The following is a 27088-nucleotide window of genomic DNA, read 5'->3' as shown; positions in this document are numbered from 1 at the left end:
TAATATTTTTTTTTTCAAAAGATTAAATTTTTTTCTTGAAAAATTTATTTTTGATACAACAGCTCTAAAGTAATAAAATTTTACCATTACTGTGAAAGTTTTTGTTAGCTTAGCAAAATTTATTTAAATCTGCTTACGAGAACTGATAACATAATATTTTCGCTCAATGTTTTTTACGCGGCAACCCTATAGTTTTTTTTTTAACTTTTAAATTTAATGCTTTCTATTTGTAGCCAAATTCACAATTGATGACAACCCTATTTATGAAAAATTTTTGAATTGCAAAAGTATTTATACATATTAAGTTATACTGGCTAATAAAATTTGCAAGATTTAACAAAGGCATTGCAAAAATTTATGGCAACTCTACCAAAATTAATTTTTAAAATTTGTTTAGTTTCAGCGCTGGTTCCCAAGATTTCCGCTTGGTCCAATGGTGCCCAATCTTTTTTGCTTGGTCATTGCGAAAAGCCTGTGGTTCCAATTTTCAAATCAGCGCATAGTTAGGCTTAGGCTATTTTATTCATAGCAGCCACTTAGATTAGGGCCTTCCATTCAATTCTTGCCCCTTCACGAAGTCCTTCTGATTTGCCCTTTGGTGAGTGACTTTGAGTGGGAGGCGTGCGCTACTGTAGTGTTTGACCTACCGCAGGTCATCAAGCTTTGTCCATTTGTCGCAATCGCATGAGACGCCATAGCGCGCGTTGAAGCGTGGGTGGTTGCTCCTGTCGGCCGTTCTTATAAGAGCGGTTTTCATTTTTTATCCATAACTGAGCACACGAATTGTGGTAAAAGAAGTTCGTCCGCACGGACAGAAATCCGTTGTAGTCGAATAAGGCTAAGTAGCTGCGTAGGTGCCACGTATCCGAAATCATCCGTTCGAAACTGGCTTTATGAAGAGGCCGACCCTGGCTGATCCACGGTACGGGTCATATGACAGTTGGCATGGGCTATCATCACCCTACAGCAATTAAACTTTATAAATATGTTATTTAGGTAAAAAAATTAGCAAATGATGGCAACCCTGCTTACCAAAAAAAAATGTTTCTTACATATTTTCATGTAATGTATAGACAAATTAACTATTAAATTTTTTTAATTTATGAATTTAATAAAAATGTAGGTATTAGTGTTAACTCTGTACAAGTAAATTTTTGACGTTTTCGAGTTTTATAAACAGCAATGATTTTAAGGGGTGTAAAGATAACTGCGTACAAAAAAAATTTAAAACTTGTATTTAAATGCAAATTTTTGCGGTTTGGGAATTTTATGAAAAGCAGTTGATTTTAACCATTGCAGAGATAAGTTCGTCTGGAAAAAATTGTATTTAGCTGTAATTTTTATAAATTGAGTGCAACTCTGTAAAAGTAAACTTTTGAGTTTTTAGATTTTTATAAAAAGCTTTGAACAAAACTACGCGCGTTAAGAATTATTGAATAGAAAATTTTCACGGCAATCTTATCTTACGTAAATGTTACTCTGATTGCTGTATTTTTCTTTCGATGCATCGTTTTTTTTAAGGAATGCACTTTTTAAGGAAAGAATTCTCATAGCGCTCTGGTCACACCCTTTAATTTTATATATTTTTTAACTAAAATTCCCACCCATGCTCTACTTAGCTCTGTTACCAACACCACCACCACAGTAGCCACAATAAAATCACAAAAATAGATTTTCTTGCAATTCCTCGACCTGTTGTCTTTTGCTCTGCCATACATCAACATATCGGCTAAAGGCTGCTGCGCCCTTTTCTTCGTTTATGTACATACTCGTACAGCACAACGTTCTCAAGCAACACTGGCAGCAGACACGCTATTTTTTTCAACTCACTATTTCATATTTAGCTGTTGCCTCAGAAAAAAATCATCATTTATGGCGCTGCACCTGTACATTAATACTTCTAAATTGTTGTTGTTTTTGCTGTTGTTACAAATACTCGATATTTGTATGTAGTTCTTTGCAAGTTGGCACTACTTGCAGTAATGGCTCTGGTACTGTTACTACCTTTACAGAGAGGCGTTGAATGTCAAATGCGATGCTATCGCACGTTTTTCCCCCAAAATTTCCATGCCAAAGCTTTTGTGACTCAATAAAATTTATTTGATTTGCATGCACAACGGTACTTTTTATTTTTATTTTTTTAAATCATAGAAAAGGTATATTTAGGCATTAATGCACATTTATTGCTTTGTTATTTGCCAAAATATAATTTGATTGCAATTTTTTTGGTTTATTTAGCCTTTATTGGCATAGCAGCCAAACAATGAGCGCAGCTGCAGGAAAATTTGCATAATTTGTGAAAATGATTTTTTATGAACTATTAATTTTTTTATTATTTTTACTATTTTATTATTAGATTTAAGTAATTCACTTTTAACTATTCTATGTTTATTGTATTTTTATATGTGCTTTTGTTCCCTTCATTACTAGTCGTTTATTTCACAATTTTTCATCAACAATTTCCTTTCTCTTTTTCTTTTTTGCTTTTGTTACTCTTCAGAGCTCCACAATCGCCGTCATCGCCTGCGTCTGCGCGCAACTTGCTCCCGGCTCAAATATGTACCTGCCGCCAAAACCAAATGGCTACAATTATCCAGAGCCCAAAAATCCACTGGTAAGTAGGCGAAAATAATAATGGGCGGTTCAATCGCTAACTCACTGGCAAACTAACAACTGCACACTTTTAATATAATCTTCCAATGGCTTTTGTAGTTATACACTTTTTAATGAATTTAATGAACTAAGATTCCATGAGAAAATGCTGAGTTTTGGCTTGCTACTTTTTCGTAAGAGTTATACAGAGTGAGAAGACGTAACGAATGTAAATTACGGAGCAACTTTGTTGTAAAATTGATTAGACAAATATGTATATATGTAATAAAGTGTTCATTGGAGGGAAGGGCGTCTGAACTGAGGGTAACCTGCCACTTCAACTTCCGTTGTGAAGGCTAAAACTATCTAAGCAGACTATTTTCTTATAAGAATCGAATGTAGACGAATTATAGTTCATTGCTTTGTAACTGGTCTAACATGTACCTGTCGGCATTCTGTTTCTGTAGACAGATCAATCCGGTCCATATAGAACACAGTCGGTTACGACCGTTTAAAAACCCACATGCAGCCTGATATCAGCTTCGTTTAAAATACTTGATAATGTCCTATCTATTGAAAATTTAATCAAAGAGTCCAGTCGGTCCAAGGCTCCTACAACTCCCCTATACTTATTACGTTCTATGTTTACGTACTCTGTAACTAAAATTCTCCAAGCAAATCAAATATGCCCACAAAAGGGTTGCGCTCCCACGAGAACCATTTATGAGCCTTCTTTCGCCAGTTTGTTGGCGATTTCGTTACCTTTGATTCGTCAGTACCCTAATTTAAGCACCTTTCCTTACCAATGTACATTTGTATCTGGTATAAAGGTGATGAAACCCGTTTGTTCAAATTTCTCGGTCTGAGATTGCCCCTCAATGGACACCGACGCTCCAGCTCGGAAAGCATTCAACTCGGAGCCAAAATCGCTTAGGCGGTTACAGCGCCAAATAAGAAGAAGAAGAAGAGGTTGTCTCCCAAGCATATCTCTTTTAACACAGAGTGTCAGAAAATTCGCATTTTTCTTACGCTCGGCATTTTTCCAGAATGTCAATCGATTGATTCTTCTTATTAAAAGTACCGTCAGGGTGCGTCTAGCTAAATTGAATTTTTTTTTTGTGGGAGAAGCGCTATTCGAAGACGTGCCTTTTATACAATTTCATTTTTCCTATTACCATGGTCACACTCAATACTGATTTCGGGGCAGAAAATATCTCTAACTTTATTGAATCCACAGTAAATCATTTCTGAAAGACTGCAAGCCAGGTCTTTTAATGATTTTTCTCTCAAGTTTAGGAATATTTTTGGAGACATCAGTCGCACAAGTCAGAATAACGCGGTATTCATAGAGAGGTCGGCTGCGGCTTAATTGTCAAAAATAAATTGAAGATTTAGTACTTTCTCCAATAAACAGTTTCCCTGTATTTCTCTGATGCTCAGCATACCATCCAAGAACGCACTTAACGCTTGCAATTAATAAAAAAAAAACAACATTCAGACATTGCATGACCAGACCAGTCTATTTAGAAAATTTTGGTTGTGTTTTCTATTTGTAACCACAGCTCTCCGCAGCAGATAATTTTTTTAAAAGACCACTTTTCGATGTTAATAATTAGTACTGTTTCGATTCCTTTGAGATACTTCCCCCTTCTGAACCCATGTACATTTATGCCCTAAAATCAATTTCCGAATAAATAATACAATAAGGTACTCCTGCCTACACATTGCATTCTCTGACTTGCGCGGAATTCTATATTCGTGTAGGCCAGAGAGAGGGTCTCTCCATTAAAATCTCAAGACTAGTACATATTTCCAAGATCTCAAGTGTTCCCTTGATGGAAGCTTGACGGTCGATCTAGCAAAGGACAATTAAACTAAATGCAAATTCCATTTCGTTTCAACATCCACTTGTTCATATTACTCTTTATATTCAGGCCTAGTGATGGCTTATATAATAACTTCTCAGACACTTAGTAAAAATCTAAAATTTCAAGAACAACTTCTTGTTAAATGAAAGCGAAACCATATAAGTGCCTAGACGACCACCCACTAAGCATTCATTTATGTACATTAGCGTGCCTCTCCAAAAACCGAAACCGAAATTCAAAAATGTATTATATGCTAAGACACTGCCCAAAATATTTTCAAAAAAATATTATGATTTGCTGTACGTATTTGAAAATACCTCCAAATTCGCATTACTTCGACGCCGTTGATAAAATGTTTAAACCTTTTTATGCAGACCGTCTAAGCTTAAAATCTTCTATCTTCTGAGGTGAGTTTTTGGAAAAAATATTTTTTGTAAATTAATTTTTTTTTTATAAAAAAACTCCATTTTTGATAATATTTTTAAATTGTTATAGCTTACGTGAAATCTTAATATTTTTCTGAAATATTTTGGTGGTGGTGTCAAAGTAGAATATAATTTATAATTCGGATGGTAAAACAGTACCGATTATTATAATTTTTTTTTTTGCATAGAGAGTGATTCACCCTAATCTACATACATATGCATATAAAAAACAATGCAGTTAGACCATGGTAGTATAAGTTTGTAGCACATCTAATATGTAGAATTGGAAAATATCCGCTGAAAGTAAAAGGGATAGTTGAAGTTATTCGCCCCCAAACACTAGCAGAGTAGTAGTAATTGGCAGCGCATAAGAGGCACGGCACTCCAGCTGACTATCGAGTAAACCGGGTACTTAGTAAAAGGTGAAGGCACGTGAGTTTCGCTGCAGCAGCAGTAGCAGCAACCAACAAACGGATGCACACAAGAAATAATGCAAAGCAATTTTTCGACGGTTTTTCGCTCAATGATTGTCGAAGTGGACAACCAAAAATAAATAAACAAAGTCGGCAATAGCAAATACACCAAGTCGCGGGCGTCGCACGGTTAGTAGGTGAATAGAGCAGCAGCGGCTACAACAACAACCATAACAATTGATTGCTACTCAAGCTGTGCTGTTGGCAATTGTGTTGCATTTGTGCTTCACTTTTGTGTGTATGTGTGTGTTTTTGTGCCACTTTATAGTTAAAAGTTAACCAAATGAATCTTCCCTGTTGCTACATGACGCTGTAAAATAAAAGCTTCATTTTTTTTTGTCCCTTCTTTATAACAGTGGCTTCCACTAGTTTGCTATTCATTTCATTCGTTTTATTGACTTAAAATTTTAGTTTTTTTTTGCTACCTGGTGTACAAAAAATAAAGATGAAAACAGCCTTTTTTGTGCCTGTTTTATTGGAGAAGCCAAAATGTTGCAAGCACCGTGAAATAACAGTGTGGCAACATCAGCCGCCATTGTATGGCTTAATTTAACGTGTTGCAGTGTTGCTAGTAGAGCGAGATTTGTTGATAGTAGTACATACATACATACATATAGATATGGAATTAATGGAGATCACCTACTTACTTAATCGTTACATAGGAGTACATACTTATCTACTAAATAGCAACTTCATTTGCGTTTTGTTATAAATGAGATTAGCTGCAGCTTTTAATAAAGCGATTTTCAGATGGCTGGTTTTGCCAATGTGGCAGATTGATTTGGAAGTATTACGAGGCGATTGAGGGAGAGGTCAGACTATCCCCGACCAATTTCGATCGTAGCGATCCTAGCGCCCTGATGCCGCTTGGCTAACGGAGTGGATATTTACACTCCTAGTCGGCAAAACATTGTTGCGTAGCCAATCGGCTGTCTCTTTTATAGTGGCCACCTCTGCCTGAAAGACTCTGCAGAGATCGGGCAGTCTGGGCCTTAGATTTATTGAGAGTTCCTGACAGTGGATACCTTCTCAAGCTCTTCTGTCCAGCTTCGATCCGCTCGTGAAGATATTGGTTGGACCTCATCTACTGCAAAGAGAGAAGCTTTCGACAAGTTAGGTCGTATCAGACTTACAATGGGCCTAATTTGACCCGATTGGACCGTCTTAGTGTTGAAGAAATCAACTCAGGACTCTATAGGTAAGACTTTAAACAATTTGGCTTTTTTGTTATGTTGTACGGCTGCCTACACGAAAAATAACAAAAGTGAACTTGGACGGGCAAATTAAAACTGTCCTTTGTGATACAAATGGCGTTGGAGGAGGAACAAAAGAGGAATGGAAATGGAGGGAAGAGGGTCGAACTAAAAATAATAATAATTGCGCCCAGATCACACTTCTCGATTAATTTTTGTTTTGTTTAATGGTGCAGAAATTTGTATTAAACTTAACCTTACCATTAATCATAATCTTAGCTTTAGCCTAAGTCCTAGCCTCTGTCGTTGCCTTTGTCGTTGTCTTTTTCTTAACCTTAACCTCAAACACAGCGGTAGAGAAAGAAAAGAAGAAAGCAAAATGCACTTATTTTACCTTTGGAGTGTCACATTTTTTTTTTGAGACGCGGTTTTAATTCACTATCGCCCCTAAAGAAGTTTCACTTCAATACGCGTTCACAATAAAGTTACGCAGGCGACTTAAATCTATTCACCAAACTTCGCTAACACTGAGCACTAAGGAGTTTGAATATTAGACCAAAAAGATTTCAATCGGCTTGTGGTCATTGAAGAATCCCACCGGTGCCAAGAGATGCGCCTCACCTTTAAGAGTTTCTTAAGCGCCATGTACTCCAAGTTGGTACTTTTTTATTTGGAACACCGTATTCTTGTTGCCACTTTTCATTTCTTTCCGGTATATCCGCCAGTAAAACTTCCACTTTCGACCTTTTTAACAGCCACTAGAGCAATAGCACCTACAAAAGCAACGAAAACAATAACAAAGTCTGCGAACCACAACTACTGTACAAATACAACAATTATCATACTTTCAAAATTGCTAGCACCACGTTTTTTTGAACTTTTGACATTGCAAGGTGTGCGCAAATAAACGTAAAGCGACTGGCGGAAAAGAAACAAACTAAGCAAAGACCCAGTAAAAGAAGCAAGAAAGACAAAAAAAAAATTTAAAAAGTGAGAAAAACTAGAAAATGTAAAATTTTGTGAAGAAACAGGCGAAGAGGCGATGTGTTGCAAAAACATAGAACAAAATTTGTTTAGTTTAGAAAGAAACTTGAAAAAAAAAGAAGAATAAGTGGAAAAAAAATTGGAAAAAATTATAGAACCTTGTAAAATGCTGCAAACAAAAAAGGCAAACGGGTAGAGAGGTTGTTCTAGTTATATTCAAGTATTTTTTTTTGCTGTTTATTATGTATGTATGTATATGTACATATGTATATTAGGGTGCACTCTCCATACAAAAAAAAAATCCGTAGGTACTGCTTTTCCATCGGAAATATAAAATGTAATATATTTTAAGACTTTCCCCAAAAATTTTTTGGAAAAATGTTATGATTTATGTAAGCTGTACCAATTTCAAAATAGCTCCAAAAATCGAGTTTTTTCTAAATAATTTTTTCAAAAAATTAACTGAGATGGAAGAAATGTTTAAGTTTAAAAAGTCCGCACACTTTTTTTTTTTTAATTTGACAACGGAATGAAAATACTGAGATTTTTGGAGCACAATTTTTCCCAATTTGTTTTTTTTTCTGCCTGTTAATTACGCCAAAAAATTTCGGAAAAATATGAAAACGCATCCAAAAATCCCATTATTTTCATTCCGTTGTCAAATTAAAAAAAAAATATGCAAACTTTTTAAACTTAAACTCTTCTTTAATCTGATATTTTATCAAATATTTTTTAAAACTAATCTTATTTATAAAAACCGAGTTTTGGAGGTATTTTCAAATCGGTCGAGTTCCCGTAAATCAGATTTTTCTGCGGAAATATGTTGACGGAAATCTCAAAATATAGAATATTTTATATTTACGATGGAAAAACAATCCGTTTTTTTTTTTTTTTGTATGGAGAGTGATGCACCCCAATGTACATACATAACAAACACATAACTTTTTTGGTGATGCACCCGCAATCGATATCCGCCAGCGTTGGTATGTACATACATAGTTAGCTATAAGCAAGCCAGTAGCTAAGACAACAATAACAATAGCAACACTACTGCTGCAAAAGACCCGCACCAGTGCACATCACGACGTGCCACAAAAACTCTTGAACTTTAAATTAAAGCGACCAGCGGCAAAAAGTGCTGCACAACACAAAGCAACAACAACAAGAGCGAGAAAAACAAAGCTGAAGAGCAAAAACTAACTACAAATCTGAAATTGGCAAGAGTACCCAGCCAACCAGTTAGCCAGTCTGCCAACCAATCGGGTATTCAGTCAACCCCATCAACAGCCAATGGCCCAAAATCAGCCGCAGCTACACTGGCTCAGCTGGCCGATGTCTCCAGCTTGCAAAAGAATTGTTGCCAGTAGTGTTCTTGTTTTTGTTGTTACCTTTGCAGCAAGCCAGCTAAAACTGCCGCAAAAAGCATAGAAACAGAAATGGAAAAAAATACAACAACAACTACTACCACCACAGCTTCTCCACCAGGCTGTTGCTGACTGCAATTGCACATTCGTTCATACATACATATGTAGCTGCCGATCATGGCTCGCAACCTGCTGGCTGCCAGTAGTGCACATCACTCTGTATTTGCGCTTACCTACCTCTCTCTCTCCACCCTTCCCTGCATACGACCCGATCTCTACGTTCCTTAGGCTATCAACCCACACACACACACTCTTATACTTCTGCATTCTTATGTATGTAGTTGGCAGCGGCATTCTTTTCGAATACACAATGCCGCACCTCCGGTTCCTAAGCGAAAAAAGAAACGAATCAAAAAAAAAAGTATTGAGACTTTTTCGTACTACCTCTTCTCTCGCTAATTTTTCATTATGCACTCTGTGCACCGGCATTTTTCGTCGCATTTTGCATTGCATTGCAATTGCCGCAAATTGTGGCAAGTACACGGCAATTGAATGTCGCCATTCGCCTACGACACATTTCAACTTGTTGCTAGTTCAGTTTTTGGTGTTGTTGTTGAAGTCTACTATTGCTGTGAGTCGACTACATATATGCCATTCTGTTCCGTCGTTCGGTGTGAGCGTGTTGACTTTGCTGTCATTTTGGGTCACCTCACTTGCGCCGAAAATGGGTTGTTTGTTGCATTGCTTTACTTACTGCCACTCCGATTGTCGTTTTGTTTTTTTTTTTTGTTGGACTTGTTGTGGTTTTGCCTTTAAGGTGCTTGTTGTTCTTGTTGGCGTGTAGGTGTAGCGCTGCTTTGCGTTGCCACTGGTCACTGTTGGCATTTCTAATTTGGCTGTGAAATACTTTTAGGGCAATGCGATGGTAGGGTAGGCAGTCAATTTCGGTTATTTGATGGTGGGGAATTTGTACGATTTGTTGCGAAATTTTCTTTAGTAAAGGGTTTTAGCGCTTTTCACTCTTTTGCTAAAAAGTACGTTGAACTCATTAAATTTTTGATAATTCTATCAAACGTGATGTATAGTGACGGGTGTTTTGACTTACCTTCTGCGCCGATTTGCGGATTTTGGCATTTCTAAGTCAAACCTATGCCTGAGAAAGTAAAGTTACTGCTAAAGATCATAAAATGGAGGGTGGCGTAGTTTTCTCCAATCATAATTAGCATGACGAATAGCGCGGAAGTTGGAACTGTGGGCAAATGGATTGGCAAAAAAACTTCACACAAACGCTCAAATTTAGAACAACAACCCTCCACGGGTTATTATAAAAAGAATGTGGAAATCGAAGAACAAACAGCTTAACATCAGTCATTGTTTTTAAACTCACTCAAAATTTGGCGATTGGTTGCACAGCTACTAACTAATAAACTAAGAAATAATAACAATTAAAACGAATAGCACTTAGTTCAAAACCCTGATTTTTAAACTATATTACTCGAATATTCTTAGCGACCTGGACCACCAAGCGGACCTGGACCCCGCCCACCAGGCCCACAGCGCCCACCCTCTCCACCAGGACCTGGCGAGCCTGTAAGTATTTATAGAGATTAACCAATTTATAATTAATTTTTAATTAATAAAGAATTTGCGATAGAGCTTTCGGAGGCAGAGCTTTTATATTAAGCACATCGGTGCTGTTAAGGAGATCGTTTTCCAGTCTGTGGCGCAGTGACGAGTAGAGAGAGCTTTTACTGTGAGCGCATTCATATAAAATCTTTAGAAAGAGATTTTGCTCGTGCCTGCTGTAGAGCTTTTAAAAATTTTCATGCATTTGTTGTAGACGTATCTATATACAAAAGCTTGCTAAGCCTACTTATATGAAACACTTTGCAGAAGCACGCTACTGGCTTGTGTCCGTCCACATAAAATGCATCTGCCATAAATATTTCAAAGCTCAAAAAAATGTTGAATGTTAAAGATTTTTCCAAAAAAGCACCGATTCGCTAGTGGCCAAAAAGAGATTTTATCCTCTGCTGGCCGTATATTAAATTCACAAAAAACTTAAAAAAAAAGCTTAAGAGGCCTGCCTTTGAAGTGGCCAACTGTGCTCTGATTTCATTGAGCAACGTTCCTTCAATCCTAGTCGTTCAGCTTTTACTTTCAGATAAAAGCACGAAATTTAAAACTGCAAAACGAAAGATTTATAAATACTAAATTTTCTCCCTACAATTCATTGCGATGCTTTCAGTTTTCATAGAAAATTTTGAAATCGTCTTGGCTGGAAAGAGCTTAGTAAAGCTTCTTTCTACAAAAGTTACAAGAAAAACGTTCCTTTTTTAGATAAAATCTATTGAACACTAACAACATTTCCCTTCAAAGTGTTCAAACATTTTCTGGCTTTATTCGCCAACAACGAACAAGTGCGAAGCTATTTCTATTTACAAGCCTATGGTAACAATAAAAGCGCTTTCTCTAAGCTTAGAATTGCTAATAAATCAGTATTTTTTCTATAGAGATTTTGGAGCTTATAAGAAATATAATGCTTAAGACTTTCAATTTCAAGTTCTTAAAGTTTTAAATTAAAATAAATTTACTTTAAAAAGCTTTCATTTTAAATTGTGGGAAGTTTTCATAAAGTTCAAAAATTGAGCCTTTTAAAGATCATTCATTTAACAAAAACTTGTGTTATTCAAAAAAATCAAATCAAAAAATCGGTAAAAGCTCCGTTGAGAACTCGAAAGCGCTAAGCTGTCAAACATTTTCTAGTATTATTCGCTAACAGCCGAAAGCTGCGAAGCTATTTCCACAAACCCATGGTTACAATAAAAGCTCTTTCTCTCAGCTTACAGCTGCCAAGAATTCACAATATTTTTCCTAAAACGCTTCTGCAGCTTTTCTTATATTAAACTAAAATGCCTAACATTTTCAATTTCAAGTTCTTAAAGATTTGAAAAAAATAATAATTATAGCTAAATTACTTTATAGAGCGTTAACTTCAAATTTAGGAAGCTTTTATTTAATTCAAAATTTGAGTTTTCTAAAAATTATTCATTTAATAGAAATTTAAAATATTCAAATTCAAATATTCAAAAAATTTTAATTTTTGGTAAAAGCTCTGTTGAAAACTCAAAAGCTCTAAGCTTTTTAGCCTTACATTCAATTTGCTCTTCTACCTATTTGTTCTACTGTACCCACATCTTTCTCTTTTAGGGCCACGTCCACGTTCCCGGCATGCCATACGATTTCGAATACTCCGTCAATGATATTGAAACCGCCAACGACTATGCCCACAAAGCTTCGAGCAATGGTGATGTGGTGACTGGTGAATATCGTGTCGTCCTGCCCGATGGTCGCACGCAGGTCGTACGTTATACAGCCGACTGGAAGACTGGCTATCATGCGGATGTCAGCTACGAGGGTGAACCACAATATCCACAGGGCCCGGGTGGCCGACCTGGCTATAAGTATTAACTAAGCAGCAGCGGAAGTTGAAGCGCTTGAAGCAAACACCTTTGCACGCACCTGCATACATACATATTTACGCTCACACACCACAAAGTATAGGCACACTCACACAAAGCCACAATAGCTGCAATAAATGCTACAACAACTGCCACAATAACACAAACTAACACTGCCACACACACAACGATTAAATAAAGCGACGAAATTTTTTTAAATTGGAAATGAGAAACTTACTAACTGTCAGAATTTTTGGAAAAACATGGAATTTTTTATTTTTATTCTTAGTTTATTTTTAATGTTCTTTATAGTATTGAAAATTTTGTATGCGTATTTTTAACTAGTATGTAATACATACATTCATAATAGTGCATGTGTACATATTTTTTCGAAAATATTATAAGATAAGATATTCAACTATTTTTTTTTTATATTCGATATTCAAAATGTGCAAAATTTTTACGAATAAATAAAGAGATATACTTAAAATGGAAGCGAAAAAATTGTGGTGTGTTGTGTTTTATTAAATTTTTTTACCACCTATGGAATTAAATTTAAATTAATAAAATTTGTTTAGCTTCTGTTGTGCAAAGCTTTTACGAGATTCTGTCGCTATTTCTTTGAAAAAACGTTTTTTTTTTCTCAGTTAATTTTCAATCATGAAATTTAGTTACAGTTTGACGTTAAACTTTAGTTTTTAGAGCTAAAAAAGGCTCTGCAGATTTATGGTCTTGCTTTGAAATAAGCAGGGACCGCAAATAACGGTTATCCTTTGAAATTTCAACTCAAAAATCACGCGGAAAGAGAAAAGCTACGTGCATAAGTAGTAAACCAATATATTTGTTATTACTCGGAGTACCTTCAGCGGCACTGATTTTTATTTTTTAATTTTTACGTATAAAAATCAAGTTCAATCATTATATTTTGAGTTTTATTTTTTACTCAGAAAATAATCGTTATGTTTTGAGCTTTATTTTTTAATAGGAAAATAATCGTTACGTTTTATTTTTTGCTCGGAAAATAATGTTTACGTTTTAAGTTTTATTTTTTGCTCGGAAAATAATGGTTACGTTTTAAGTTTTATTTTTTGCTCGGAAAATAATCGTTATTTCTTGAGTTTTATTTTTTACTCAGAAAATAAAACTTAATTTTTGCGTATGCGTATGCGCATGCGTGAATAGACAGGGGGCGGCTGCATTGAACCTTTAACGCCACTGTGGAGTGGGTAATGAAAATACAGATACCATCGCAGAAACAAAGCGAACCATATTTCTAAAGAAAAAGTGCAAAAAAGGGCATACGCATACGCAAAAATTAAGTTTTATTTTCTGAACAAAAAATAAAACTTAAGAAATAACGATTATTTTCCGAGCAAAAAATAAAACTTAAAACGTAATCGTTATTTTCCGAGCAAAAAATGAAACTTAAAACGTAACCATTATTTTCCGAGCAAAAAATAAAACTTAAAACGTAACCATTATTCTCCGAGCAAAAAATAAAACTTAAAACGTAACCATTATTTTCCGAGCGAAAAATAAAACTTAAAACGTAACGATTATTTTCCGAGCAAAAAATAAAACTCAGTTAATAACGATTAAAGAGTGATTTTTATAATAAAACTTGTAACCGTTACGGTCCCTGGAAATAAGCTTTAACTTTATCAAGGCATGTATCATTCAATGTCAGTGTTATACAGATAGAACTCCTTTACAGAATTGATTCAAGCCTAAAAAATCCTGAAGCGTGCCTATGAAGTGGTCAATTCTGACGACAAAGAACATTCAGTATGGAAAAAAGCTCGAGCGAAATACTTATCAAGTGTACATATGTATATATATATTCATAGGTATTTTCCACGCTAATACTATTATTTAGGCCGAAAACTCTTCAAATCACGTGTTTAAAGCCAATGTTAGCCTCTTATTTCTAGAATTAACTTTTTATTTGCTGACTTGAAATAGAAAAGCGAAAACTTTCATAAACATAATATGAAAGCTGCTTTTGAAAGCTTTCATGTACTTTTGAAACGAAATCTCTGAGCACCTTTTGAAAAGCTTCTGTGATAGTTTAGCTTTGCTTAAACATTGTGTTCTAAATTTCAGAAAATCTAGAGGATATTCGTGGAAAGGGCCATACATATGTAGTTGAAATGGTCGTGTCATAGCTTTTCGCGTAATATTTCAAAAAGCTCTTTTGACAGCCAACGTCATTGTTATGGGCGAACTCAAAAATTTCATTGTGAAAAATAAAATAAAAAACTCATTTCAAAATCGCAACTTTTCATAGTTAAAATTTTGAATTTTTATAAAATTTTCAAATTTTTTTTGTCTCTCACAACCTAATTTTTAATTAGTACTTATCCTCATGATTTTTTCTGTTTGAACAATACTCCTAATTAAATGCTTGAAAGCTTTTTCTATATATTTATAGAACAGGAAACTTCAACAAATGATAAAATATTTATAGAAAAGTCAAATCTTTGTAAAGCTGAAAGTGTTTAGCTTATTTTGTGAAAGCTCTTAAAAGCCTTTTTTTAGTTAAAGCTCGTGCAGTTACTTCCATAATATAAACACATCTGCCTTTAAACAGAGTTAAAGCTTTTACTAACTAAAACTTAAAATCATTGCTTGAAAACCTCTATGATTACGAAGTTTTCAAAAAAAAAACGTGTGAAAGCTCTAAGAAACTAAGTTTTTGCGGTAGAGCTCTTTAATCTTCTGTCACAAACAAACAATTAAAAAAATATATAGAAAATTGTATTGCCACAGAAATAAAAAAATAGATATTTGGGAATCAAAAGTTGTTGATAAGTGATGTTTTTGTTGTTGTAACAGCATACAAATTCCCAAAAGAGTTTGTAGAGAGTGATGCCTGGGTAACAGTTCGCGACTAGACATGCATCTGGGTCATTCCGGTTACATAGAGCCGACTGTTGTGGCAACGAGTCAGTTGGTGATAGTGAAAATTTACAGCTTTTTTGTGAAAGCTCCTAGCCCCATTGCTTGAAAATATTAGTTTTTGGTAATTCCGAGCCCTAGCCGCCAAAAAGACGTAAGCGAGATTTTTGTTTCTAAATTTTACATATTTGCCTCAAAAATAAAATTTTGGAAAATTTTCACTTATGCCTTTTTTTGTGGTTAGAGCTCGATTTGCCTTAACATTTTCTCTCACTCATTCTTATAAAAAAAAAATCTCATATTTAGAACCAAGGCGAATCGCTTTTCATGTAGAATTAAAAAAAAAAATACGCTTCTTTGACATACTCTTTCTGTAACTCCGCTTGAACCATTACTATTCCCCAACACTGCAACATGCAACTGCTACCTGTAAATCCTCTTTAACATCCTAATGTCTGCTTAGTGAAATCCTTTGCTGTCCAACATTTTTCTTGCTCTAACCGCCATTCTTTCTACTTTAAGCGATACCGGCAACTTTTACTTTTAATGAGTTTTTTGTGCTGCAGCTGCACTAGTATCGCGCTAGACTATGCCTTTGGCAACAACACAATTTTTTTTTTATCTACCACCTTTTCTTCCTTTCTTACTGCGATACGGTTTACAATTTATTACTCTCACATGTTGCCAACAAAAATTGTCTTGTAGACTAGGGAAGGGGGAATAATGTTGTGTAAAAAAAAACCACTTCAAGGTTTAAATCTCAAACATTTTTTTGATTGCAACAAATACAAAGCTTGTACTTCTTCTTTATTGACGCTGTAGCCGCTTAATCGATTCTGGTCGTATCCAATCGTTTCTAAAAAGCTTGTAATAGTAAATATTTGTTAAATATGCACTTACCTGTGCAATGAAACTGAATCAATGCTTATACATACTTATATGGTATAACAGTATTATATTTATGGCATTCTCACAACCAACTATTGACCAACCAACCCCTCAACAAATAAATAACCGTGCGAGCCTATAAAGTAGCCAGCTCTATAACAATTCCAACAACCTTGTTCATTGCCAATGGCACTTCCATTTGCACAGCTGAACATTGCTGCCGCTATGACTTTTTTGTTGGTTTTGTTGCTGTCGCCCCAACAACTGCGCTTTTGGCCTCAAGTAACCTTGAAAACTTGGTCAGCCAATAATGCACTAAGCTAGCCGCTTTCAGCCATAACTGGTTGACTTTCGTTGCGAGGCTTCCGATTGCAATAAGCGCAAGAAGCAAGAATTTTTTCTAGTTCTATAAAAGCAGTCAAAGGTATCAACGTTCACCTTATGTAGTGAAGTAGTGAAGTAGTGGGTAAGTAACGTTAAGGTAGACATTAAAATAGAGAGTTAAGCCTGTCTGCGAAGTAAACATGCCGAGGGCATAATGATCATGCGCTATTACTACAAGCTGAAGGCGTGTAGTCGCCTTCAACGATCAGTGCTCCTCCCACTACGCATCCTGGCTCTGCCAATGAGCGACGTACTACTCGTGAGTATCTGAACATATGGTTGCATGTACACGAGTGTAAGGTACGAAAAAAGTACCGCCGCCTTTGAGATTCATATCTGCTCGTAAAATTACATATGTGGTTCCAGAAGAGTTAGGAAAAGTAATTCGGAAGAGCAGACAACAATCACGAAAATGCGGCATTTGCCAATAGCAGAAAATTAGATGGCCTTTGTAGTAATATTGAGGCCACGAAACAAGAAAGGTCCGAACAAATAAAGACAAAGTTAGAGAAGTTCCAAACGGAACCTACAGCTAAAATCCAATCGGCAAGAGTCTGAACCGAAAATAACCCCATAATTGGTATGATGCGGAGTCTACAACGCTGCACCAAAATTGGGGTAGCATTTCTTTTGAAATGCCACAACAAGTGAATTCGATGAAGAAGTCTGATTAGATGTGATGATCTCCGAAATATTGTTGATTTTCCACAACGTTTTTCATATAAAAACTGTCTCAAGCTCAATAAAATTGAATTGAATATAGTTATTACTAACCCTATGGGCCTCACCTAAAGTTCAACTCGCCAGAGTCCTTACCAAGGTACCAGCAAGTCAGGCGCATGTATTAGTTTTGATCGTAAAAAAAATGTCTCGAGTGCATAGAAAGCCGCTCGCCAATACCCAAAGCCGACAAAGTGAAGCCAAGACCAATAAGTATTTGATCTCTAATTTGTAGTTGACTGCCATCGAGAAGCTTTTCGGCGCACAGTGGTGCAAATGTGGGATTTACAATTCAAAAAGGTCTACAGCGTGCAATTCTTGAAGGATTTTCAATTCTTTTCTGGTTGAAAGATAATTAAATTCTTAAGAGGTTTAAGACGCTGCTTTTTTATAGTTAACGGGTTTGATTAAAGAAAAAAAGTTTATCACAAAAATTTCTTGTATCTGGAAAATTCATTATTCGATCCAAACAACTCGTATATCAAATGAGATGTAATTCAATTTGCTACATTTTTTTGTTAATTAATTTTTTATTAAAATTATGCATTTCGAGATGTTTACAAAGATTAAATAAAAAATTTGGAGAAATGGGAATACTTTCGATTCATACTGTAAAAAAATATATGGGAAAACAAAACTTCTTCCATATAACGAATAAACACTATTTATAATTATATGAAAGAAATCCCCAACATCTTCGGCGATAAAAATTCTAAAATAATGGTAATTTTTAGCCACTTGAAACTTGCACAATATCAGACTAAAATGGAATAGGCTATAAAATTGTATACTCAAAAAACTCTGGCACTTCTGAGAAAAATGCTTGAACTTTGTACTCAAAAAAATCTAACACATCTGAGAAAAAAGTTTCAAATTTAGTCGAACATTTTTTGCATTTTTTGTAGTATTCTACAAAGTTTTAGACTTGGGTTTATATGGGTTTTGTTTGAGAATAAACTGTATATTTATTCATAAAATAAATTCATAAAAGTACCGATACTGTAATTGTGTTTAAAATTTTTCGTTTTCAGTGCACTCTGATTAAAAAATTTAACAGAACATTTACAAAAAGTTATCTGGGCATGCAAAAACCTACACGGCTCACGACCAAACAGCAGATTAAACAAGTAAGAAAGTCTAAGTTCGGGCGGAGCCGAACATTAAATACCCGGCGCAAGTATTAAATATATGTTTTCCACCTTTCCGAAAGCTACCGCTACATGATAAGCCGGGGTGTATACATTTTAAGTAAATTAGCGTCCTTAAATTTCGAAATATTGAAATTTCAAGCATATCTGAAATTTACCGTTATATGAAAAGCGGCCTCAATTTTAGTCCGATTTCAACAATTTGCAAAGGTTTGCTTTTATGTGGCAAGCACAATAACCATACTGAGCTTGGTACAAATTGCTAGAACGGTTAGCGAGATACATATATGTGATCACAAGTGGGCGGTGCTACGCCCACTTTCCAAAATTTTGTCATAAACGTATTTCTTGGTAAAGAATTGTTGCAATCATCAATTTTGAATAAATTAGCTTCAATATTTTCTGATTTATCGAAGATTTTGTATTTCTCGCAATTACCGTTATATGGGATGTGGGAGTGGTTATTGTCCGATTTTAGAAATTTTCGGCCAGTTGGTATGCTGTACCAGGACCAACAACTGTGCCAAGTTTGGAAGAAATTGGTGTAGCGGTTACCAAGATATACACATGTAACCATAAGTGGGCGTGGCTACGCCCATTTGCCAAAATTTTGTAATATTCTTATTTTTCGTCTAAAACTCATTGCAAATATCAATTTTGAGTGAATTATCTTCAGTAGTTACTAAAATATCGCAGTTTTCGTTTTTCTGAAAATTACCGTTATATGGGAGGTAGGCGTGGTTATTGTCCGATTTTTTTAATTTTCGGCCATTTGATATGCTGTGCAAAGGCCAACAACTGTGCCAAGTTTGGAAGAAATTGCTGCAGCGGTTACCAAGATATACACATGTAACCATAAGTGGGCGTGGCTACGCCCATTTTCCAAAAATTTATAATATTCATGTTTTCCGTCTGAAACTCATTGTAAGTATCAATTTTGAGTGAATTATCTTCAGTAGTTACTAAAATATCGCAGTTTTCGTATTTCTTAAAATTACCGTTATATGGGAGGTAGGCGTGGTTATTATCCGATTTCGCCCATTTTCAATACCATCCGTCCCACGCCCAAAAGAAGTTCACGTACCAAGTTTCGTTAAGATATCTCAATTTTTACTCGAGTTATCGTGTGCACAGACGGACGGACGGACGGACGGACGGACGGACGGACAGACAGTCACCGCTTAATCGATTTCTCTTTTCATTCTGATCATTTATGTATACATTTGTCTATATCTATCTCGATTCGTTTTGCCTGTTACAAACAACCGTTATGTGAACAAAGTTATAATACCCTTGTGCACAAGTGCGCTCGGGTATAAAAATTCGTATTCACCTAGAGGTTAACTGCTACTCATTGCGCCGTCTAGCGGCTAATGGATACAGTAGCAGCTGTAACAAGAGCGCTTTGTATAGGTGAATAGCAACAACAGTGGTGTGCTATGTGAAAAAACAGCAGAGAATTTTAACAGTAAACTTTTTCACTTCTTTTGCCACTTTTGCGATAATAAATGTCCGTTGGCAATTTTTAGATTTTTTTTTTAGTAGAAATGCGCCAAAAGTAAGATTGGACAAAATGACCACCTAACTGCCACAAAATACCCTTCGTCTGCAGCAACTAATTTGAAGCACACGAGGTTGGTGATACAAAATTTAAGAAGGCAGCTGTTCCAACTCTCAATCTGGATAAGATGGACTAGAAAGCAATTTATATACAAATTTACGTAAACATATAGAATGCAGATATTTTGCAGCAATTATATGTGATATATTACCATTTTTTCATACAATTGGTAATACATGATTTGGCAAACTTAGTCATGGAGCCATACTCAGTTGAACGACGCGTAAAAGAGATCCAAAGGTTGATGCCTATTTTTCAAAACAAAACAAAAGCCATGAGCGATGCGGCATGTTTAACCGGATACGCTAACAAGCAAAACTGCACCACTGCCATAAAAAACTATACACCCACATCGAGTCACTGTTTGGTGTAGTTTTTGGGCTGACGGCGTCATCCGAACGTCATTTTTTGAAAATGATGCCGGTTACGCTGTTACGGTGAACAGTGAAGATTATTGTGACAGGATAAAAAACTTTTTATTACCCGAATGGACTTTACCAATATGTGTACGGTGATCATCCGTCCTGTATTATACGGGACAATTCTCTTTTTTGACCAATTTTCCTGGTAATTAATTTATTTCTATCAATGTCCTGTATTTGTCCCGTTTTCGGTTATCGTTAATTCGACGCCTTAACAGCTCATTAAAATGGCATACCTATGAACCAGTTTTAAATGATCAATCTGGATGCCTGTGATTCGAAGTGAGGAACATATACAGTGACCAAAATATAAATAACGACTCTACATTTTAGCAAGGTTTGCCTATTTTTCTTTCGTTTATTATTTTTTTATGAAAGTAAAGCTCCTTTCCTAACAAAAACCAAATAAATCCAAATATCCGACTTTGTTCAAAAACTACGAAAATTAATTCTGCAAAATTTCATCAAAATTTCACGCTTCTTAATCAGAAACTTTAGAAAAAATTTGCTTGAAGTTTTGTAGCTCATTAAATCGAGTATAGTAAAGTTAAAGTGCAACGTGCTGCTCATTTGCTTCCCTATACGAAAAGTTTCGAACATACATACTTACTTTTTATGAAAAAATGCGTAACACCTTCAACACAAAAAAAACCCAAAAATTAACGGTTAGTCCCAGCTACTTCAAACTTGTACTTTATTATATTAAAATTTAACGAATTTTTTTTTTTTTTAATTTGCGGGGCGAAAATCTCGAGAAAAGTATCCTACAAATGTGTGATGCTAGTACAAAGGTGCTGTTTCAAGGCTAATACATCTAGGATCATTTAAAATGGTTTAAGATCTTTTAGCTTTTGTGGAAAAAATTCGCAAAATTATTTTTGTGCCGTATTCGGCTGCCATAACCGTAATGTGTTTCAACAGGACGGTGGCACTTGGCACACATGCAACAATGGCCCTATTGCGAACATCTGCGGTCTTATTGAATCACCCTATATTTACATATCGCTAGTTTTTTAATGAAATATTCCTAAGTCCAGTTTTTGGAATTTTACAGGAAAAAATAAAAACCTTTCAAACTCAGTTCATTCAAGCACGTGCTTTGCAAAAATTTTAACACAAGTCCACAACTAGTTCCACTATATTAATGAAAACTGTTGAATTCATTGAGACATTACATTTTTTGCGACAATTTTAGACTTTGCAAATTTGCGTATCACTGAGTAGAAACAGTTAGAAATAAAATAGGTAGCTCGATCTTTCAGAAAATGATTCACTTAGCAACTTTTTATTCTAAGCCACAGATATGTACATACATTAGGGCGTAGTAATTTGTTCGGTGCAAATTCAAATTCTACGAATAATTCTAAGCAGAAATGGTAAATATACTATATACCGAAAATGACGTTTGAGCCTCACAGTTCTCAAAAGAAAAAGTAGTATATTGTATGAGGAAAACACCAAATTTTTTAAACGAAAAATTTATTTCGTTCAGAAAAAATTATAATACTCTGATTTTAAAGATTGGGAGAGTCAAACGCCATTTTTTGTACATAGTTTATTCACCATTTTTGCTTATAATCGAACTTAGAATTCCAATATGCCATAACTTTTTTCCAAATTAAATTACTCCGCCCTAATGTATATATTTCAAGAAATGCATCGCTGGCTTACAGTGAAAAGTGGCTGATTCCATTTCTACAAAGTTTAAAGCAAAGCAAACCTCGCTTATGAATCAGAAGGCATTCCCACGACAGCCGGTTCTACGTATCGGAATGACTCGGGTTTCACCCGACCAAGGGCTGTTGTTTCGGCGATCTAACCCCGTTTAGGTCGGCGAAGTATCTCAGAAGTTGTCCGTCCATAGGGCAACATTCACTACGCATTCTCCTACTCAGGGCTGGCATCGAGTCAAACCCTGGGCCAGAAACATACACCTGCTGTGTATGCCGAAGACGTTTACACCACAACTCCACCTCAGTCAAGTGTAATGCCTGCGAGGGGTGGAGTCACCTCAGGGTCTGCTCGGGACTACGGACACACAGACAGTGGACCACGTCGTACGTGGCCCCCTGTTGCTCAAATAGAGCAGCCTCCACGGCAACCCACAGTCCGCCCGTGCAGCCCCACACACTCACACAGCAACCACACACAGTCGCCACAACACAACAACATACCACAGCCACCACAGACCATATAACACACACAACCGCACCACCACCCACAGCCCGCCGCCAACAACTCCTGGTTCCCCCTACAATCTGCACGGTATGTCAGACCAGAATATTCCGTAATGTGACATCAGTCAAGTGCAACACCTGCCTTGGCTGGTGCCACTTTAGGGCATGTTCAGGTCTGCGCACCACGCGAGATTGGACGGGGAACTTCGAGGGCCCGTGTTGCGCTGCTCGGTCGCTGACATCAATTGCGACGCCCCCCACTACCACCACAGGGAGGCAATCACCTCAGCAGCACACACAGCCAACGGCGGCAAGAACATACACCTCACTTACACCCCACATCACAACACGTCTCCCGAACCACATGAAGCTCCTCCAATTCAACTGTAACGGGCTACAGAGCAAGATTGAGGAGATAACCGCCTTTATGTGTCGGCATGGTATATTAATAGCTGCGGTCCAAGAGACGAAGTTGCACAGCAATTCAACCTTGTTGAATTGTGCCGGGTACAACGTGCACCGTCGAGATCGCGAGCGAGATAATGGTGGTGGCTTAGCGTTCATCACGCACCACACCGTGCAGTATCGTCTTATCGAAGCAGACATCGACCGCAGGGATACCACCCTAGAATGTCAGGGCATAGCTATCCGGTCAGGCGATGTCGAGCTCGAAACATTTAATATATACATACCCCCTGTCACCTGCTGCCCGGCAGGATATCACCCTGATATAGGTGCGCTCCTCAGAGGTGAAAACCGTATGGTAGTAGGTGACTTTAATGCGCACCACGATCTTTGGCACTCAAGCCTGTCAAACGATCGTAGGGGAACAGACTTGGCTGAGCAGATAGACGATTCGACATTCTGCACAATGAACGACGACGCACCCACCAGGATTATGGGTAACTGCAGTAGCTCGCCAGACATCACAATAGTCAGCGCTGGTCTGATAAACAGCATAACGTGGCGACCTATGCTGACTCTAGCATCAGACCATCTACCCATAGTCATCTCGATTGATAAACCAACCGACTTTGCCTCCGCCAAACACCGGACCTATGTCAACTTTTCTAAAGCTGACTGGAAAGGTTACGCGGAGTTTACTGAAAACACCTTCACATCGCTCCCCACACCAACCGACGTCCATCTCGGTGAACGTAAGTTCCGCAGGGCTATCACTGCTGCTGCAGCTCGCTTCATACCGGCAGGGTGCATATCGGACCCACGTCCAAACTTCCCTGCCGAAGCGGCTGTTTTAGCAAATGAGCGTGATAGCCTTCGTCAGGCCGATCCCGGAGATCCCCGTATCAGGGATCTCAACGCGGAGATTCGGCAACTTGTAAACGTACATAAGCGGAAGAAGTGGGAGGAGCATCTGAAGACTTGCAACTTCACCTCTGGTGTGAGCAAGCTTTGGTCAACCGTGAGGTCATTGTCTAATCCGACGAAGCACGACGACAGAGTCGAAATTTCCTTCGGCGACCATGCTTCGTCGGACCCGGAGCGATGCGCGAGCTATTTTAGCCGGCAGTTCATACTGCATCCTCCGGTGGACAAAGCCAAGCGTCGAGTGACCAGAAGGCTGCACAAACTGCCAACAACTTGTGCCCCCCTTGCTTTCACTTGCGGTGAAGTTCAGGTGGCCATCGGGAAGGCGAAAGCCTCCAAAGCCATGGGTCCCGACGGAATATGCATGCTGATGCTGAAAAATTTGGGTCCTGCGGGGGTAGCGTACCTAACGGAGGTCCTCAATTTGTCAATGGCCACTCTCATCATCCCAGACATCTGGAAGGTGGGGAGAGTGGTCCCACTGCTCAAACCGGGGAAACCTGCAAACAAAGGAGATTCGTATCGTCCGATTACACTCCTTTCCCCGGTAGCGAAGACACTCGAGGCCTTGCTACTCCCGTACTTCACAAATCACCTGACCCCAGCGAAGCATCAGCATGGCTTCCGTAAAGTGCACAGCACAACAACAGCACTCAACGCCATAAACACTCAGATAACTCGTGGCCTTAACCGTAACCGTCCCTGTGAGAGAACGATTCTAGTAGCGTTGGACTTGTCAAAGGCGTTTGACACCGTCTGCCATTCCACGCTACTAGAAGATATAGAGGCCTCCTCTCTCCCACAGAGGCTCAAACGGTGGTCGGCAAATTATCTAAGTGGTCGACATTCGTCGGTAATGTTCAGAGACAAAACGAGTAAGCAGCGAAAAATAAAACAGGGGGTTCCTCAGGGTGGTGTCCTTTCCCCGCTACTGTTTAACTTTTATATTTCAAAGCTCCCTCAACCACCAGAGGGAGTCTCGATTGTCTCCTATGCCGACGATTGCTCGATTATGGCGACTGGGAATGGAATTGATGACCTGTGTTCGAAAGTAAACGGCTATCTCTCCGAACTTTCTCGCTTCTTCACTGCAAAGTGTCTAGCCCTCTCCCCTACGAAATCCTCCGCGACCCTGTTCACAACCTGGACGAAGGAGGTCAGGCTACCGCTGGGGATTCACGTCGATGACACACCAATTCCGACGGTGAATAACCCCAAAATACTCGGAGTAACTTTCGACAGTCTGCTCTCCTTCTCTGCGCACTCAACCGCTATTGTCAATAAAGTACAGAGCCGCAACAAGGTCCTCAAGTCGCTAGCCGGCAGTACTTGGGGCAAAGACAAAGAAACGTTGCTGGCAACATACAAGGCAATAGGCCGGCCGGTTTTGAACTACGCAGCGCCAGTGTGGTCGCCTGGGACTAGTAGGACGCAGTGGACGAAGCTACAGACCGTACAAAACACCGCACTGAGGACAGCGACGGGATGCCTCTTGATGACGCCTGAACACCACCTGCACGGCGAGGCGCAAATGCTCCCGGTAAAGGAGCACAATATTATGCTCTGCAAGCAGTTCCTGATCGGGAGCCACAGAAGTGGCCACCCGAGCAGACAGCTGCTTGCAGAGGAGCCCTCGCATAGGCACGTCAGGAGGCATCTATATGAACTAACGGACGAAGTCCAGAGGTTCATTAAGCAACCTCTGGACCCGACAGCCTACAGACAGGCCTTGAACGGCATTCACAGGGACTCAGTCTCGAGTTATGTAGACTCTAGACCTGTGAACGCCGTTCTAGGCACACCACCCCCGGACATTGACGAGACGGAGCTTCATCTGCCTCGGGAGACGCGCACTACACTTGCACAACTTCGCTCCGGCTACTGCAGCAGGTTAAACTCCTACTTGAGTAGGCTGAATGAGGATGTGCCAAACGAATGTCCGGCATGCGGAGAGACCCCACATGACTCGAAACATCTCTTCGCATGCCCGGCAAACCCGACATCCCTAACGACCTGGTCCTTATGGGCAAACCCCGCAGAAGCTGCACGCTTCCTAGGGTTGCCGTTAGTGGAACTTGACGACAACGACTGAGATACCAACCGATCTGGGCGGGGTTGTTGTAGCCGCTACAACAACAACAACAACAACATGAATCAGAAGGAGTCGATCTTTAGAAAAGATTTAGAATTATTTTGGCCCTATCGGATGTTCGATGCCTCTACTGGACTAAACAAATTTACCTTTCGTTGAATATAAACTAGAAAAAATAAAACATTCACCATAATTCTTTCCGAAAGGATGCATTTTTAATATCTCTTGCGTCCTATATCAAAATATGAGTTTTCATAAAAACTGGACTTAGCAACTTTTCACTGTAAGCTAGCGATATGTATGTATTACATGAAGTATGTGGAATGTTTTTTTAACAATCTCAAGGCAAATTCATACAAGGTGGTAGCGGTAGCTCAAAAATTAAAATCTACACTAACAAATGATGCGCCCAATGACAATCAGAACAAAACAAACAGTACAACCGCAGCGAAAATCCAACTTCGCCGGCAACACCACCTTAAATGAATTCGCCTCGAGTATTTTTTACCTAAACGACATCTAAAAACCTGACTCATTTCAACAGATGCAGACTTGCGCAGCAAAGTTAAAATAAAATATTTGTTGTTTTGAAATTTTTTGTTTTTGTTTATTTTTTATATTTTTTTTTACTTTTGTTCGGTTATGTTATGTGTATATACATACATACATGCATGTATGTATTTTAACATTATAGGACAACGTAAGATTTGTTTTTTCTCAAAACGCAACGGCATGTGCTGCTTTAACACATTTTTGCAAGATTTGGTCTTAACTTTTTTTTAATTATTTATAACTTTTTTTGTTTATTTTGGCTTTCAATTTTTTTTTGTATCTTTTCCATTATAAAATGCTTATTTTAGCTTAAAATAATCTTAATATTATAAAGACTTTTCGCTAACAACGGTATTTGATTTTCTTTAGCAAATTTTTTTCCTTAAATCTTTTTGCATGTGTATAATGTTTTTGTATTGAGATTTATTTTAATTTTACTGTCATTAAATATAACTTAAGAGATATACATTTATCATATTTATATGACTATGCGTAAA

General features: G+C 37.6%; 2 protein-coding genes across 2 annotated transcripts in view; both read left to right on the top strand.

Annotated features, from left to right (window-relative positions):
- Nucleotides 1-12636, top strand: part of LOC118744563 (pro-resilin) — a 65706-nt gene extending 53070 nt beyond the window's left edge. Inside the window, exons 2-4 of the mRNA XM_036477686.1 lie at nucleotides 2501-2614; nucleotides 10409-10489; nucleotides 12110-12636. Of these exons, the coding sequence (XP_036333579.1) occupies nucleotides 2501-2614; nucleotides 10409-10489; nucleotides 12110-12370 (456 nt within the window). The 3' untranslated portion in view covers nucleotides 12371-12636. The remainder of the gene's footprint in view (nucleotides 1-2500; nucleotides 2615-10408; nucleotides 10490-12109) is intronic.
- The window catches only part of LOC118744561 (tRNA pseudouridine(38/39) synthase), a 35175-nt gene continuing 10662 nt past the window's right edge, over nucleotides 2576-27088 (top strand). The window contains exon 1 of the mRNA XM_036477684.1: nucleotides 2576-2614. The gene's annotated coding sequence lies outside the window, so the exon portion shown is untranslated. The remainder of the gene's footprint in view (nucleotides 2615-27088) is intronic.

Source organism: Rhagoletis pomonella, unplaced genomic scaffold, assembly GCF_013731165.1.
Source record: "Rhagoletis pomonella isolate Grant_MI unplaced genomic scaffold, Rhpom_1.0 Rhpom_scaffold_00008, whole genome shotgun sequence".
Taxonomy (NCBI): Eukaryota; Metazoa; Arthropoda; class Insecta; order Diptera; family Tephritidae; genus Rhagoletis; species Rhagoletis pomonella.
This window is presented reverse-complemented; position numbering and strand designations above follow the sequence as displayed.